This window comes from Rhinopithecus bieti, unplaced genomic scaffold (genome assembly GCF_001698545.2).
Source record: "Rhinopithecus bieti isolate Rb0 unplaced genomic scaffold, ASM169854v2 scaffold_48089, whole genome shotgun sequence".
NCBI classification, from domain to species: Eukaryota; Metazoa; Chordata; class Mammalia; order Primates; family Cercopithecidae; genus Rhinopithecus; species Rhinopithecus bieti.
In genome coordinates, this window is record NW_016819479.1 from 39,315 (window position 1) to 52,591 (window position 13,277).

At 37.4% G+C, this 13,277-nt stretch overlaps 1 protein-coding gene across 1 annotated transcript in view; it reads left to right on the forward strand.

Moving 5' to 3' along the window:
• The window catches only part of PLCL1 (phospholipase C like 1 (inactive)), a 67,612-nt gene that overhangs the window by 13,175 nt on the left and 41,160 nt on the right, over positions 1–13,277 (forward strand). Inside the window, exons 3-4 of the mRNA XM_017858991.1 lie at positions 5,234–5,309; positions 7,774–7,883. Coding sequence (XP_017714480.1) covers positions 5,234–5,309; positions 7,774–7,883 — 186 coding nt within the window. The remainder of the gene's footprint in view (positions 1–5,233; positions 5,310–7,773; positions 7,884–13,277) is intronic.

The following is a 13,277-nucleotide window of genomic DNA, read 5'->3' on the forward strand; positions in this document are numbered from 1 at the left end:
TATGTTTACCACGGCACTATTCACGATAGCAAAGACTTGGAATCAACCCAAATGTCCATCAGTGACAGACTGTATTAAGAAAATGTGGCACATATACACAATGGAATACTATGCAACCATAAAAAAGGATGAGTTTGTGTCCTTTGTAGGGACATGGATGCAACTGGAAACCATCATTCTCAGCAAACTATCGCAAGAACAGAAAACCAAACACCGCATGTTCTCACTCATAGGTGGGAACTGAACAATGAGATCACTTGGACTCGGGAAGGGGAACATCACACACTGGGGCCTATCACAGGGAGGGGGGAGGGGGGAGGGATTGCATTGGGAGTTATACCTGATATAAATGACGAGTTGATGGGTGCTGACGAGTTGATGGGTGCAGCACACCAACATGGCACAAGTATACATATGTAACAAACCTGCACGTTATGCACATGTACCCTAGAACTTAAAGTATAATAATAAAGAATAAAAATAAAAAAGAAGCCCAAAGCATTCTCCAAAGGGGACTTCTGTGCTAACTTATTTAATGTTAACATAAAAGTTAAAACTTTACTATGGTAAGAACAATGTTTTTTAATTTGTTGTTTGAAAAAAGGAAATCAAAACAATCTAGAGAACATAAGTCAAGGGTTATTTAATCTTATACTAAGTCAGTTGGGGGGTGATTTGGAGAGCAGTTGATTGTGCTAGAGTGAGCAGGAATCCAGCAAAAAAGAGCTAATTGCTGTCTAATCATGCTTGCAATGGAACAAATACACTAGTAAGTATTGCAGTTAAGCCAGGTGTAATGGTTGGATTAAATACATTCTCTTATATCAGTGTTAGAACCAGTATATATTCAGCCTCAGGATGGGAAAGAATTGTAGTTATGTCTATAGTTCCCTAATTTAGTTTTGCTTATTGAAATCCATTTAAATTAAGATTGGGTTAAGTCAAAGATACTCTCCTTCCATCACTGTCTCTCATTGTGAAGTTTGTGTGGAACTCTATTAGTTTGCATTTCAAGAAGTATCTTTGCTTGTATAGTAATAGAACCTAAAAAAAGAATGGTCTGCTGGTGTGTGCCCAACCAGAGCTTGGTGTTTAAAAACAAGATGCTGTGCACTTGGAGCATGGAACCTTCCTTCACATATGGGTACAGCAATGTCTTTGGACACGTTTTCTGTGTAAGGGGAAAATTATCAGCATCTTGAGGAGTGGCAAAATTTCCACTTGGTACTGGGATCTCTAGGACCATGGATATCAGAGATACATATCCATAAGCAAGTATTTCAGGTTGGCTATTTTGTGGAATTTTGTCCATGCATACCCAAAGTTCGCTTTGCATTCTTGAATGCTCAGGCTTTGTAACACTTTTGGTTAAAGGTAGTAAGGTAGTCAAATTGGCCTGAAAATGCTGGAGAAGGTTTACCAAGGCTACTCACTTGGAAGTTTTATGAAGGAGCTAAACTGTAATGACAGCTAGATAAAAACAAATATTTCTAATGACTACTCAAAGTATAGCTGACAACTCTTTGGGGAACAAAACAACAAGAGAAAAAAAATGATCTGTTTATGCCAAAAGGGCTCCCTGAAGTAGATTTTGTCACCATTGTGAACATGAAGACAAACATCCTCTGACCTGTTGTGTGTGCGAGTTCACTTGTCCTGTGCCATTACAAATCAGGCTTGCAAATGTGATGCATTAGTCCCAGGATGGAGAGCTCTGCTGCATACACCAAAGGCAGTGGACTTTCAGTGAACATGCAAATATTCTGACTTTACACTTGTTTCTGTATGACTGAGAGTTGATCACATTGACAGGTTTGATTGCTTAAAAACAAGATGCCAACCTATTAGCAATGCTTTTATTTGCTTCATTTTAAATATTTAAGGAACTCGAGAATTAAAGGAAATAATCTTCATTCTAGTTAGCAACTATATATGTAAGAGCAATCTGATTTACAAATGTACCAAGTTTAATAAAACTCATCTTGTTTTAAATGATCTGAAAAGATGAGCCACTGCAGAACCATAAAATCAAAACCCAGTTGTTGTTGTTGTTGTTGTTGTTTTGCTTAGAAGGACAGTAAGAGCTAGAGGAATTATTCCAGTGTTCTGAAAAGGAGAGGACAAAAAAAGTCTAGAGTAGTGTAGCTTTTTATTGACTCACATTTTCTCGAGCAATAGCTTCTCCAAAGTTCCTGACTCCTTCCTGAAAAAGCAGAGGACTCAAGGAAATACATTTCTTCCTATGTTTCATATGAAAAAATATTTATCATGGTTGGTATGTGTTGTGAATTGGACTTGGAGGAAAAAGCAGTCATGGCAAACTTTATTTTCATGATGCTTAATTTGATGAATGTTACTTTATTAAGTGTTTATCACCAACTTGCACTTGCAATAGGAATTCTACACTTTAATATGGTCTGCTCCTCAAGAATGCCTAGATTCTAGTCTAAATTATTTCACTAACTATTCATGTGGTTTTAGGCAAGCTAACTTTTAGCTCTTTTTTTTTTTAATCTATAAAATGTGGTTGTCCATGATAGGCTGTCTGTAAGATGACTTCTAAGTAGAAAGATTTGGTTCTAGGAATTTAGATCTAATTCAGGATAAAATGGGAATCTGTGAAAGATTTTTGAGTCCTGATATGATGAAAGTGCATCTTTTCAGTATTATTAAATAATTACATTGACTCTGCAATGATTCTGGGCAATTAGTTAAACTTCTTACTGGAAAGAGCTGGAAGGATAGTTTCCTCACAAAAGCTGAACAATTTAATCCATCTTTGAGTAACAGTATCACTGCCCCCTTCAGTAAAGTTTTCTTTTAAAAGACATAATTTTACTCTTAACTAGTAACTTTACACATCCCTGCTCTGGATACATCTAATGCATAAAGTAATGTCAACCTTTATCTGGGTAAGTCCTCTATTCTTTTAGAGACAAAGCCCTGACAAGGAAATAAGATGCATTAGGAGAGATTCATGTGACAGAACCAGAGAAAAGCTCTTTGTATTACTACAACAGGCAAAGGCAACTAGCAGCTCAGGCTGAGACATCAGATATGTAAATCAGGCCACTGCCAGATTCTATCAACTGAGTCAACCCAGCCGTCATGGCTGAGTCGTGTGCTGACTTCCAGGCTCAGGGATTATCTGAGGACATCTTCTCACCTTCTCTGCTTGGCTTTTGCGCTTTGTGTTTTATTTACATCAGTATCAGTTAGAGATCTAGGAAGGAGATGAAACTCAAATCGACCATTTTTTCTCCCTGACAACTTAGATTAATTACTTAGTTGAAAGGAAAATTTGAAATTTTTGACTTAAATTGTGGTTTGGATTATTGGTGCATTTTAACTATTCATCTCATTTGTTTTTTCTATAGCTACTAATAATTGAAAGCTGACTGCAGAAAATAGAATACATTTATTATTCTCGATACAATAGAAGCTGTTGACATAGAGAAAATTGAATGCCCTTATGAAACAATTTCACATGAGCAATGATTTTATGTTCTGAGAGTATTAATGATGAAATATGTGAGGGCACAATTTGGGACTTTTATTACTAAAAGATTTCAGGTTATTTCTGAGGAATCTCAAAGAGAAGCTTGTTTTGAGGTAAAATTATACTTGATTATCTCTTTATGAGGTTTATTAGACAATGAGAAAAAAAGAAACAACTTATACTACGGGGTTAACAAATACTTATTTGGGGGCTTTTGAAAAGAACTTGAACTATAAGGTTTTGGAGTATGTTTTGATCCTAAATTTATTTGACCTCAAATAAGCATGTAATAAAGTTTTAACATTTGTTTTACTTTCTGATGTTTGAGTATTATATTTCTATAGGGGTAATCCTGTTAAAAGCTTTATGCTTATTTTCAGTACTTAATTTGAAAGAGAATTAAGAGCATACAAAATTACAGAAAATGAGGAAGCCTAGAAAAAAAAAGAGTGGAGAAATCTAGAGACAAAAAGAGAGATGGGAGTTCAAAAAGATAATTACAAGTTTAAGAAGTGGTCAGTAATAAATAAAATGTTTTATTGCACACACATATGTGGGTAGTAGAGAGGGAGAAGAAATCAGTATCACAAAAGTAAAACAGGGAAAAAAAGTGATTATGTAAATGGATGGATGCATCTGGGAATACAAAGCTGAATAAGATTGAGTCCCTGCTCTACTGGAATTACAATTTACTGGAGAAGCAACAAGATGGAAGAATATAGGTAAAGAATAAATTATAAGATAGAAAATAAAAAATTCCATGAACAGATTGAAAAAATAGAATGTTTTGGGAATATGGGGAGTGAGAAGGAGACAGAAGGGGAAATCAGGAAACTAATAGAGAAGAGGGCACTGAAGTGAGCTTTGAGGCCTGTCAGGATTTTGATCAGGGGAGATGGCTTAAGAAGACTTCCCTAACAGAAAGAAATGTGTGGGAGGAGGAACAAGTAGGGCGCGTTTAGAGAAGCGTGATTCATCCATGTCAAATGAGACTTAGGGGAACTGGAACACCATAGCTCTAGGTTAGAAAAATTTTACTTCATTCAGTAAGCAAGGGAGAAAATGACAAAGCCGGGAATTAGTTAGTACTGTACTTTTGGATGATGATTCTGGAAGTGGCATTTAGGAAGGAGTGAGATGGGAAGGACCAGAGCCTGCTGGTAGCTGAGTGGGACTTCAAACCCACCTTTGAGTGCTACACAGGGAGCTTTGAGAGAATTTGGAGAAGATAGGAGATACTTCATTTTTTTGGTGGGAGTGGGGTGGGGGAGAGACAGGGAGGATAAAATGGAGCAGATAATATTTTTAAAGGTGACTTTGCTGCCTCTGGAAGGATAAACAACCCTATTCTTGTTCTCATTGCTATTATGTTCCAATACCACTTGCCTTGATATTGCAGTAATCTTTGGTGTTAAGGGAGTGGAATTAGGTATTTATGATTATGACCTGGGACATAAGGAATGTGTGTACATTTATTCGACAGCTACTTATTTGGTGCCCACTGTGTGCCAAGCGTGTTACACAAAGGAGTAATCATAAGGAAGGTGACACTAGCCTCAGTGTTAGGATGAATGGGGGTTGGAACAGAGCTCATCCTTCCCATCCCATCTGTTGTGGTGAGACTATGACTTCCTGTTACTGGAGTTATCACGTGGGTCTTTCTGTATGTCATCTTCCCAATGAGCCAGTTCAAGGATTCTGACAACTACCTTTTTGATGTTTGTTTTGTAACAGATGATTCAAGAGAGCCGGTTTCTCATAGAAATGGCAGACACAGTCCAGGAAAAGATTGTACAGTGTCAGAAAGCAGGTAACTGTTTTAATTTTTTTCTGTTTCTTTTCCTACTTTGTTTAGAAACTGTAATAATTCTTGGTAGATTTTTTTTCAAAAACTTTCTGCTGCTTCTCTTAAAATTCAATTATTTTATGGCATTGCTTAACTGTACTTTAAGTTACACTTTAGTCTTTGTTTAGTACAGACAAAATCCAAGTGATAATAGGTGGGTTATATGTGAGTATACAGGGTTGGGGTGGTATCTGAAGATGTCTAGAGGGATGAGGGATGAATCTAGTTTTGTTGTCTGGAACCCCATCAAAATCTTCTACTGCTGGTATTGAAGCTGTGGTTCCATACAGTCCCTTAAAACCCACTTTAATTTTACAATTGGAACCAAAATCGTATTAATCTTCTAGGCTTTTGCCCCATTACTAGTTTTCACTTTAGATTTCGATTTGTTGTTTCTTTTTAAGTATGAGATGAGTCACATATCTGTGAGAGTGCACTTGTTTATTTCTGTTCACCTTCATCCACACCCTTGTGCTTTCATCTTCTGGATCCACAGCCTTCTCTATCCACACACACGATAGTGATGATAATGATTATGATGAGGAAGACGACAACAGTAGCAACTGCTTGATACATATGCATATGCTATACCAAGCACACACTGTTTTACTCATGACAACTCTGCAAAGTAATCATCATTATATCTGATTTATAGATGAGGCACCTGAGATTCTGAGAGACTGAGTGACTTACCCTAGGTCCCATATCAACACGTGGTGGAGCTGCCCTTTGAATTCAGACCAAACTTTTAAAATGGTGTTTTTCACTGACTGACCAGCAGGCTTAGATGTTTCTGTTGACAGGAAGCACAAAAATAATAATACCTGATACTTACTTGATGCCAGGCACTGCTCTGAGATCTTTATATGTATTGATTCACTTAAACTTTACCTCAATCCCATGAGGTAAACCCACTTGTTAACCACATGTCACCAGTGAAGAAATTGAAGCCCAGAGATGTCAGGGTCTTTCCTAGACTCACATAGCTAGTAAGTGGTAGAGCTGGGCTCCATGCTCATGTTCTTTACTATGCACTATGTCTGTGATGTTAGCACCAGGAAAGTTAACATGGTCTTAGGCTACATTAATAAAAATATAAAAACTAGAACAAGGAGAATGGTGGTAGATCCCTGACCTCATGTGGGCTTCTCCAAGCTTTTGAGTACATGTTCACTCCTGGAGACAGGTTCCCACAGAGCTCAGCTCCAGGAAACTGGGCAATGCAGTGGCCTTGCTTGGATGCCGTCCTTAAAGAAGAGTTTCATTGGTAAGCTGAATATGTTTGAATGGTTAACCTAGAGAAAACTTGAAGGGATTTTACCCAATATCTTTCTTCAAATATCTCAAAGCTTGCACTGTAGAAAAGAGTTTAGACCTTTTTGGTCTGTGTCCAGCTAGCACCAAGGAGTAGAAGTTCCAGGGAAGAAGTTCCAGGGAAGCTATGACTCGATATCAGTCATAGCTTTCAGAAGATGGAATGAGCTGTTCATAAGAGAATGAGACTTCCGTCTTTAAGGTGCTAAGACAAAGGCTGAAGAAACATGATGGTGATGGTTTTCATAGTCTTCAAGCTCAAGTAGATGGTTGAGCTAAAAATACTTTAAGGTCATTTCCAAATCTGAAACACTTGGGTGTTTCCCAGAATGGTATTTTTTAAAAGTCTTTTATTTTAGTCGACATTGCTAATTACTTATTGTTATCTATGTGGGCTCCAGGGCCTACTATTAAGCCACAGGAATGGTTCATAAAGAAAAACAAGACATATGCATTCCTCACATATGGTTGCCATGGACACATCAGACCATTTCATGCATAAACCAGGAAGAGGACAAACAAGATCAATGTAACCTGTTGGAATAATTTGCTTCTTACTTATTTACTTAATAAATTTTTTTTAATTTTTAATTTTGTGGGTACAGAGGTGTATATATTTTTAGGGTACATGAGGTGTTCTGATACAAGCATGTAATGTGTAACAATTATATCATGAAAAATGGGGTATCCATCCCCTCAAACATTTCTCTTTTGTGTTACAAACACTCCAATTATAATGTTTTAGTTACTTTTAAGAGTACAATTAAATTATTATTGATTATAGTCATCCTGTTGTATTATTAAATACTAGGTCTTATTTGTTCTTCCTATTTTTTTGGACCCATGGAATTTACTTTTTTACTTCTCATGACATTTTCTATGGCTCCTGGCTGTTTTAAATGCAATTTAGTCCAATGCATTGACTATTGTCAATTTGTGCATAAGGACACTATTGGTGGGATGAACAGAGTGAAAAGGATGATTCAATTTAGGGATTTGGAAATTATGAGAAGACAGGAATGCGAAATTATGTTTTACTGATAATATTTTCATTATAAGATGCCCATTTTTCTGAGATATATACTCAGATTTCTTATGCATTCTTTCTTCAAAGGGATGGAGTTCCATGAAGAACTTCATAATTTGGGGGCAAAAGAAGGCTTGAAGGGAAGAAAACTCAACAAAGCAACCGAGAGCTTTGCTTGGAACATCACAGTATTGAAGGTAGATGAAACATTCAGAAGTCCCCTGTGCCTTTACTTTTCTCCTCCTCATCTCTCCAATGTGTAGAGAAATGTCAAGGATTAAATATGATGGTTTGGATTTTTTAACCTCTACTTTAGATTCAGGGTTACATGTGCAGGTTTGTTATATAGGTAAACTGCATGTCACAGGGGGCTGCAGTACAGATTATTTCATCACCCAAGTAATAAGCATAGTATGCAGTAGGTAGTTTTTTGACCCTCTGTCTCCATCCTCAAGTAGGCCCTGGTGTCTGCTATTCCTCTCTTTGTGTCCATGTGGTCTCATTGTTTAGTTCCCACTTACAAGTGATAACATATGGTATTTAGTTTTCTGTTTCTACATTAGTTTGCTTAGGATAATGCCCTCCAGCTCCATCCATGTTGCTGCAAAGGACATGATCTTATTATTTTTTATGGCTGTGTAGTATTCTGTGGTGTATATGTACCACATTTTCTTTATCCAGTTCACTGTTGATGGACATGTAGGTTGATTCCATGCTTTGCTATTGTGAATAGTGCTGTGACAAACAGACACGTCCATGTGTCTTTATGGTAGAAGGAATTATATTCCTTTGGGTATATACCCACTAATGGGATTGCTGGGGTCAAATGGTAATTCTATTTTAAGTTCTTTAAGAAATTGTCACACTGCTTTCCACATGGTTGAATGAATTTACATTCTCACAAGCATTGTATAAACATTCACTTTTCTCCACAACCTTGCCAGTATGTGTTATTTTCTGACTTTTAGCTATTCTGACTGTGAGATGGTATCTCATTGTGGTTTTGATTTGCATTTCTTTAAGGATCAGTGATGTTGAACACCTTTTTATATGCTTGTTGGCTGCATGTGTGTCTTCTGCTGAAAAGTGTCCATTCATGTCCTTTGCCTACTTTCTAATGGGGTTGTTTAATTTTGCTTGTTAATGTAAGTTCCTTATAAATTCTGAATGTTAGACCTTTGTTGGATGCATAGTTTGCAAATATCTTCTCCCATTCTGTAGGTTGTTTGTTTGCTGTCTTGATAGTTTCTTTTGCTGTGCAGAAGTTCTTTAATTAGGTCCCACCGTCAATTTTTGTTTTTGTTGCAATTGTTTTTGGTGTCTTTGTCATGAAATCTTTGTTAGGTCCTATGTCCAGAATGGTATTTCCTAGGTTAGCTTCCAATTTCAATCTTCTGCACATGACTAGCTAGTTGTTCCAGCACCACTTATTGAATAGGGAGTCTTTTCTCTATTGCTTGTTGTTGACTTTATTGAAGATGACATGGTTGTAGGTGTGCAGCATTATTTCTGGGCTCTCTATTCTGTTCCATTGGTCTATATATCTGTTTTTATACTAATACCATGCTGTTTTGATTATTGAAGCCTTGTAGTATCGTTTGAAGTTGGGTCATGTGACGCCTTAAGGAATGTGTGGCTTGATCTCTAGGTTCATACTCTAGGAGATGGGGAGCTGCATACTGGAATTGACATGGTTTTTGCCTTAATAAGGCAATGAGGTTTTCGGTGCAGGCAGGGTACAGCCCATGTGTGAGATTAATTTGCCTGGTGTGTGTGTGTGTGTGTGTGTTTACTCACATGAACACTTACGTTCAAGTTAATATGGCTGTTCTTATTTATGGAAAGAATAATGACAAATGCTTCTGGGGAAGATTCCAACACAAATGATTTCGAAGAGACAAAGTACAGAAGAATATCTAGGGCCATTGAGGATTTTTATTTTAAGAACAGTTCCTATAAATACATTTCTTTTTGCAAATAGCTTTGGAAGTAATTTTCTTGAGAATATGATTTGCTGTCTGCTGCACATTAATTTTAGGATTTTGAAGTAAATATGCCACCTTTTATATTTTCTTACATGAAAAGAGAAATGATTTAGGCAGACAGAATATATTCTTGATAGCTAAATGGGAGAAAATAGCTACAAAAATTAATAATTGCTGACATTTAAAGAACACTCATTTTGTGCTAGGTACTGTTTTATGAGGTTTATATGAATTAACAATTTAACACTCACACCACCTCAGTATTGTTATTAATCTCATTTTACAGGTGAAAAAACAGAGGCATTGCAAGTCTGTGTATATTTCCTTAGGCTGCTCAGCTAGTAAATGGTGGAACTAAAGTCTGAGCTCAGGTAGTCTGGCTCCAGACCCTATGTCTTTAACCTGTGCTGCAGAGATACTGCACATGATTATGTGAAAGTGTTAGGTTAACTGTAAAACATACTACAAATGTCTATTAAAAATTCAATCCACAAGTGATAAGCCCCTACTATGCATTGGGCTCTGTGTTAGGCATTGGGGATACATGGAGATCACGAGATACAGACTCTGACCTCATGAAGTTAGCAGTCTGAGGCCAGTGGAGGAGGGGAATGGATAAGGCATCATTTGCTTAAGGAGCAGGGATGACCTAGAGCTGTAGTGTTAAAGAGGTGCTTATTATAACCCTAGATTATAATGTGGCAGTGTGATCCCTGATATAAACACTTTATGTTCAGGAGATTTTATATGGGCTTGTTAATGTACCAATCACAGAAAGGTACTAGGGATCCAAATAACAAGAGGATTACCTGGGTCTCCAAGACTAGTCTATAAGGAGAGACAGACATATAATAATGGCCATCGATTGTTCAGCACTTAATTTGTGATCAGCACTCAAGGCTAGGTACTTTATATGCATTTCCCCTTTCTTCCTTGCCACAACAGTGCAATCTTGCAACATGACATGCTGACTCTGGTAGGACTCTCTCCATCTCACAAATGAGGAAATTGAGGCTTGTGGGGGGTTGAAATTTCTTGCCTGGAGTCACACAGCTAGTAAATGGCCAGCCTGCAATTTTTAACTCATGCCCATGGTTCTATCCACTACAATGTTCTGCCTCCTCTAAAACTCCATCCATGTGGCTGAGTCCCTGTATTAGTCTTTTCTCATGCTGCTAATAAAGACATATCTGAGAATGAGTAATTAATTTATAAGAGAAAGAGGTTTAATTGCCTCACAGTTCAGCATGGCTGAGAGAGCCACAGGAAACTTACAATCATGGTGGAAGAGGAAGTAAACATGTCCTTCTTCATATGGCAGCAGCAAGGAGAAGTGCTGAGCAAAAGGTGGAAAAGCCCCTTATAAAACCATCAGATCTTGTGAGAACTCACTCACTATTATGAAAACAGCATGAGGGTAACCTCCCTTATGATTTGATTACGTCCCACTGGGTCCCTCCCACAACACATGGGGATTGTGGGAACTACAATTCAAGATGACATTTGGGTGGGGACACAGCCAAACCATATCAGTCCCATTGGGTCCAGGCAGCCTAGTGCAGAAATAAGAATGCAGGCCCCGTGTGATTACCTGATAGTGGTGAGACTAGCCAAGTTATGTTATCTCCCTCAGGGTGGTAATAATACTTACATCCCAGAGTTTGTGAGAATTAAATGAGATAATACATACAAAAGATGTAAGTCACAGTGCAGAAAACTAGACAGTATATATGTTAGCTGTTAGTTTTGTTTGTTTGCCAGGTGAGGATGAACATGGAGGAGCTAGTTTTTGTTATTTTTGTTTCTTTGTTAACTTCTGACTTAAGGCCACTTAGTGTTGTCAGAGATTTGTTAATGTGTCTGGTTTAGTGACAGAAGCTTATTGCTAGATGTGATTGAGCAAATGCTGTTCAAATTATTCCAAGATAAAGCTTTTCAGACAGAATTGATCTTCTATTATTATAACTCACATACTATAGCTGCTGGTATTTCAGCTTGAGCACCAGAGTAGTGGACTACTACTCAACAAGAGTAGAGAATATTTCCATACTTCCTATAGCTCCTTTTTCTCCTCCATTGAGTTTGGGGCCTGTTAATCTGGTGTCCTTTCCTCAAGAACTGGACAAATGACCTCCTCTGAGTTTGAATTGTTAGCTGAGAGAAAAAGAACCTGGGCTCTGCTGAAGACTTTTTATTCCAGTGGTGCTGCTCTAAGAAGACATCTTTTTCTATAAGATTCTTCCTTTAGTTCTTATGCCTTAGATCTGAAATACTTGGTTCCTACTTGATTCTCCAGCCTTGCTATTGGTTTACTGAGCTCCTCAAAGTCTTTTAATAAATACTCTTTGTTTATAAGCTTACTAGATTCAATTTACCCTTGCTTCCAGTTGGTTGAATGATTAATAACCATCCTGGAAAGACATAATCACTGAATTAGGAGGCTGTGGCATGACTTACCTATACAATTCTGCATTGCCTACTGAAAAAGTTTCCTTACACATGATTTAGACTAGTATTCCCCACTATCTAGAGAGAGAGAGTGGGAATTAACCAATACTGGTTAAATATGTTGGTTTATATTTCTAAAAAATATTTAATTCCAGTGTAATTTCCAATAAGTAAGGAAGGAGCTGGAAAAAAATGAGAAATGTGTCCTCAGCCAGTTGGGGGATTGACAGCATGGAGTGGTGCAAAGGGGCATAGGCTTTAGAGTAAATTGAGCTGAGACTGAAAAATAAATTGTTTAATGTTTTCTGCAGTTCAATATTACATTTATCTGATATTAAAAATGACAGGGAAGCTGAAGAAAAAATTGCAGAAAGAAACATGACTAACTCTACAATATAATGAATAAGAATTATAATTACAGTGTCCAAATTGTTCCAGAGACCAGGACTTAGTATTTAGCAAGGAAACTGAAATCCAGGTGGTTCTGGAAGATCCCATACTTTTGTTTTTTTTTAATTCATATTCTAGCACCTACATGGGTCCAGTGTAGGGACTTGCTTAGCATATGTTTTGCATTTTTCCACACTTTTGCCATATGTTTATATCCAACTGTAGCAGTCAATTTCCTCTTCCTTTCTTTCTTTTTCACTATTGTACACAAAATTGGTCTCCTTACATAGCCATTGTATTTATTTAGGATGATAGGATGACTCAGTCCTCGGTACCTTTTCAAGACAATCACTGAATCAAAATAACTCCATTCCATTCCACCCTCACATGTTAACAGACCTTTCCCTCTGTTTCTTCTCCATGATGTCCTTCAAAAATGAGTTTTGTGTCTTAATCTGTTTGTGCTGATATAATAAAATACCTGAGACTGGGTAATTTATAAACAACAGAAATTTATTTCTCACAGTTCTTGAGGCTGGGAAGTCCAAGATCAAGGCAGGAGTGGGTTTGGTGTCTGGTGATAGCACATTCTCTCCTTCCAAGATGGTGACTTCTTGCTTCATCCTTCAGAGGGGAGAAACGGTGTCTCCTCAAATGGCCGAAGGGAAAGAAAGGCAAAATAAGGCAAAGGGCCTAGATAGTTCCCCTCAGCCCTTTTATAAAGCACTAATCACCTCCTAAAGGCCTCACCTCTTGATATTATTGCAT